Source organism: Trichomycterus rosablanca, chromosome 14 (assembly GCF_030014385.1).
Source record: "Trichomycterus rosablanca isolate fTriRos1 chromosome 14, fTriRos1.hap1, whole genome shotgun sequence".
NCBI lineage: Eukaryota > Metazoa > Chordata > Actinopteri > Siluriformes > Trichomycteridae > Trichomycterus > Trichomycterus rosablanca.
Genome location: NC_086001.1, coordinates 6,095,573 through 6,099,011, shown reverse-complemented (window position 1 = coordinate 6,099,011; position 3,439 = coordinate 6,095,573). Strand labels below are relative to the sequence as shown.

Sequence of the window (3,439 nt, the reverse complement as noted above, 5' to 3'; positions counted from 1 at the left end):
ACAGAAAGTTTCTTCTGGAGCTGCAATCAATCAACCAAGCAATCAACCAACCAACCAATTAACCAATAAATAAAGTAAATATATAATAAATAATTAACTAAAATATATATAAGAAAAAGAAAAAAGAAATAAAGAAAAAGAAATAGCATTAAAATACAGTTAAAAGAGAGAAAGTCTAAAAGTTTGTATAACAACGCAGTGGCAGCAGTGGCAAGAACAAAGGGTATTAATTAAGATCTGCATTAAAAGATCCCATGGCAAAAGAGTTTATGTACATATTATTATATTTAAATGCAAATTAAATCACATTATTATATGTCTTACTAAAAGGTATAGCAGTTGCAAAAATAAATATAAACAAATATCAATAAAAAGTGCATTTAAAAGTACATGTATGCAAATAATAGTAATAATAATAATAGATCTATGAACAAAGATACATATCAAAGCTCTGCATCAAAGAATAAATAAAGGGTCAAAACGTTTGTTCTGCAACTAGAATATACACGCATTAAGATAAATAGATGAAGAGAAATAAAGGCATGTTTGTCATATCTAAATTATTCTCTTTAAAAAGAAAACATTAAGGCAACTAAATGGCACAAAAGTTTCATCTGCAACTTTGAAAATGAATATGCACTGAATAATGGCTATATTTATACACATCTTGCATACGAAGCACTGTTCTTCATTCATGCAGCAATTTCAATTTTTCTCTCTTACATTTTTTCTTGGGTCTAATCCATTTATTTATTTATCTATTAATCAATACATGCATGTCACTTGAAGCTCCACCCTTCTATCATTTTCTCTCTCTCTCTTCTTTCACCCCACCTGCTGCACTTCTTCAGTTCAGCATGTGCTCGGTTGGGGGAGCGCGTCTGCGAGCATTTCTTGTGCGTCTTGCACCACATTTACTCTCTCTATATCGTTTACACTCTTTTCCTTTTCTGCATGTACACATATATTTTAAATCTATATTTCTTTTTGCTTTTGCGTTTCTGTTATTCTTCAATCACTGACTGTTCTTGCTGTACGGGGATGAACGCGAGATGAAACCGTCAGATCATCAAAGGCAGGAGGAGGATCAAACGGTGCACGAGTTAACGGCTCAAACGGGACATCAGTAGCGCTCATTTGCATACGTCAAGATCGGGTGCATTTACAAATGGGAGGTATTTAAACCGAGGGCTCGTGAGTTTGGTATGAGTAGTCTGATTGAGACCTGAGCTGAGGAAACATCTCCACAGATACATTTACTGAGTAACAGATCTGGTTGAAGTTTTCTTTGGAGGTAACGATGATGGGAGCTCTGGTGGTTGGAAGCAGCAGCAGCAGCAGCAGCATCAGCAGCTTCTCCTCTCATGTGGTCCTCGGAAACCTTGCGATCGCTCCGTACCCGGATGCGCACTTACCCCCGGCGGAGCGGCTGTCCCGCAGTGCGCTCTCTCCACCACCTGAGTTTGCGCATCTACGTGGGGTTTTGCGCCGGAGACAGCTGTACTGCAGAACCGGCTTCCACCTGGAGATCCACCGGGACGGTACCGTGCAGGGCACCAGGAAGGATCACAGCACATTCGGTATGTAATTCTGCTTTCTTACAATTCTTACAGTTTTGTAACAATAACAATGTTTTATATAATAATTATATGTAATATTTCTATAATCATATGATTTTCTAAATTATATGTAATGTTTTAACAACAACAATAATTATAAATATCATTAGATAAATAGTAATATGTTAAGTAAACTAGTAATTTATTTTAAAGAAATAAAAACAAAGTAAAGAATTATAATTTGAGAGTTTTGATAGATGTGTTACATCAAGTTATTCTTTATATATCTAGTGTTGTAGATAAATGAATGTTCAGTGGAAACTAAATGTCTTTTTTTATTCATACCTACAGGTGTTCTCGAGTTCATCAGTCTGGCAGTTGGCTTGGTGAGCATCCGAGGTGTAGATAGTGGCCTGTACCTGGCCATGAACAGCAAAGGTCATCTGTACGGCTCAGTAAGTATCTTCCTCCAACTTCTTTTTCATACATTAATTTAATTTGTCTTTAAAATGTAAATACATTGTACATTACATACATTACACGCATTAGATTTTGTTGGTTTTGATGCCATGTAGCTAAATCTTTGTTCTCTTTTTCTTCTCCAGGAGAAACTGACGGCTGAGAGTGTTTTCCGTGAGCAGTTTGAGGAGAACTGGTACAACACCTACTCGTCCAACCTTTACCGGCATGGCGAGCGAGGCCCTCACTACTTTGTTGCTCTCAACAAAGACGGCACTTCACGGGATGGTTCGCGATCTCGGAGACACCAGCGATTCACACACTTTCTGCCTCGACCTGTGGACCCTGACCGTGTACCTGAGCTCTACAAGGAAGTCCTGGGACAAAGCTGAGCATAACTTTGGACAGGATTTTTCTGAACATCAACAGAAGCACCTCTAACTGGGGTACAGAAAGGTTGCTCTGCTCAGGGGAAGTCGAAGGGAATGCACTCCGAGGAACAGCTGTCCATGTTGGGCAAAAGTGAGTGAATTTTGGCTTGCAGGACCTGAGCAGCAAACAAAATGGCACAAAGGGTCATTTCAGCCAAAGTCTAAAAATGCACTTCAAGACAGATAACCATACAAAACCACGTGGATACTCTGGTCCATGGGACTAAAACAATCAAATATCCACAAATGGATTAAGGGGGCAGGCAGGCTCCAGAAAACATCTGTTATCATGATCATGGGGTATGATGTTCAGGTTGTTGGACCTAAACAAACACCTTTTTAGACAATCTGTGGTCGAATTGGCAAAGGGAAGCGCAGGCTGGTTTAACACTATACAGTTCTACCATTTCCTAAGGCAATGGGATGCTGTTCTTAATGGATCTCATCTATACCAGCTCTTCTTCCTATGGCACACAAGGCTGCTTGTCTTGGAGGTCTTGGTAGGTATACTCCATCTGTTCTTGTTTGGGAAGAATAGATCTGGTACTTTGCTCTTCAGACCAAAACAGCACTAAAACTATACTCCTATACTAATGCTCCTTTTAATCAAGGTTAAAAGTCACCCCTGTTCACTGAAGCCTTGGATAAAGTTGAGCAGTTAGTCTTCTTGCTGGATCTGAATAACAAAAATTGAGCTGCTACTTTGCTTTTTGGACTGAAAACAACAAACCTCCACAAAATCTTCTTTTCTTTTGAAGAATAGTTACTCCAGTTAACTGTGACACACTCCAGCAAAGATTCATCTTCTCATCAAGAGCTGAGTGGATAGTCTTTTCATTGGACCTGTAAATTGCCCAACATCAGGGACACCCAGAACCAATGCAAGCCCTTTTATTTGAAGCACGAAAGGACATTATGGATGATGAAAAGATATGGAGGATCCTTCATCCTGGACCTACCTAACAATAAATATCCACCAAAGACTTTAAG

At 38.9% G+C, this 3,439-nt stretch overlaps 1 protein-coding gene across 1 annotated transcript; it reads left to right on the top strand.

Moving 5' to 3' along the window:
- Positions 1–1,300: 1,300 nt before the first annotated feature.
- On the top strand, positions 1,301–2,410 carry fgf20a (fibroblast growth factor 20a). The gene is made up of 3 exons (XM_063008871.1): positions 1,301–1,580; positions 1,911–2,014; positions 2,165–2,410. The coding sequence occupies exons 1-3, from the start codon at positions 1,301–1,303 to the stop codon at positions 2,408–2,410; spliced, it is 630 nt and encodes a 209-aa protein (XP_062864941.1).
- The last annotated feature ends 1,029 nt before the right edge of the window (positions 2,411–3,439 follow it).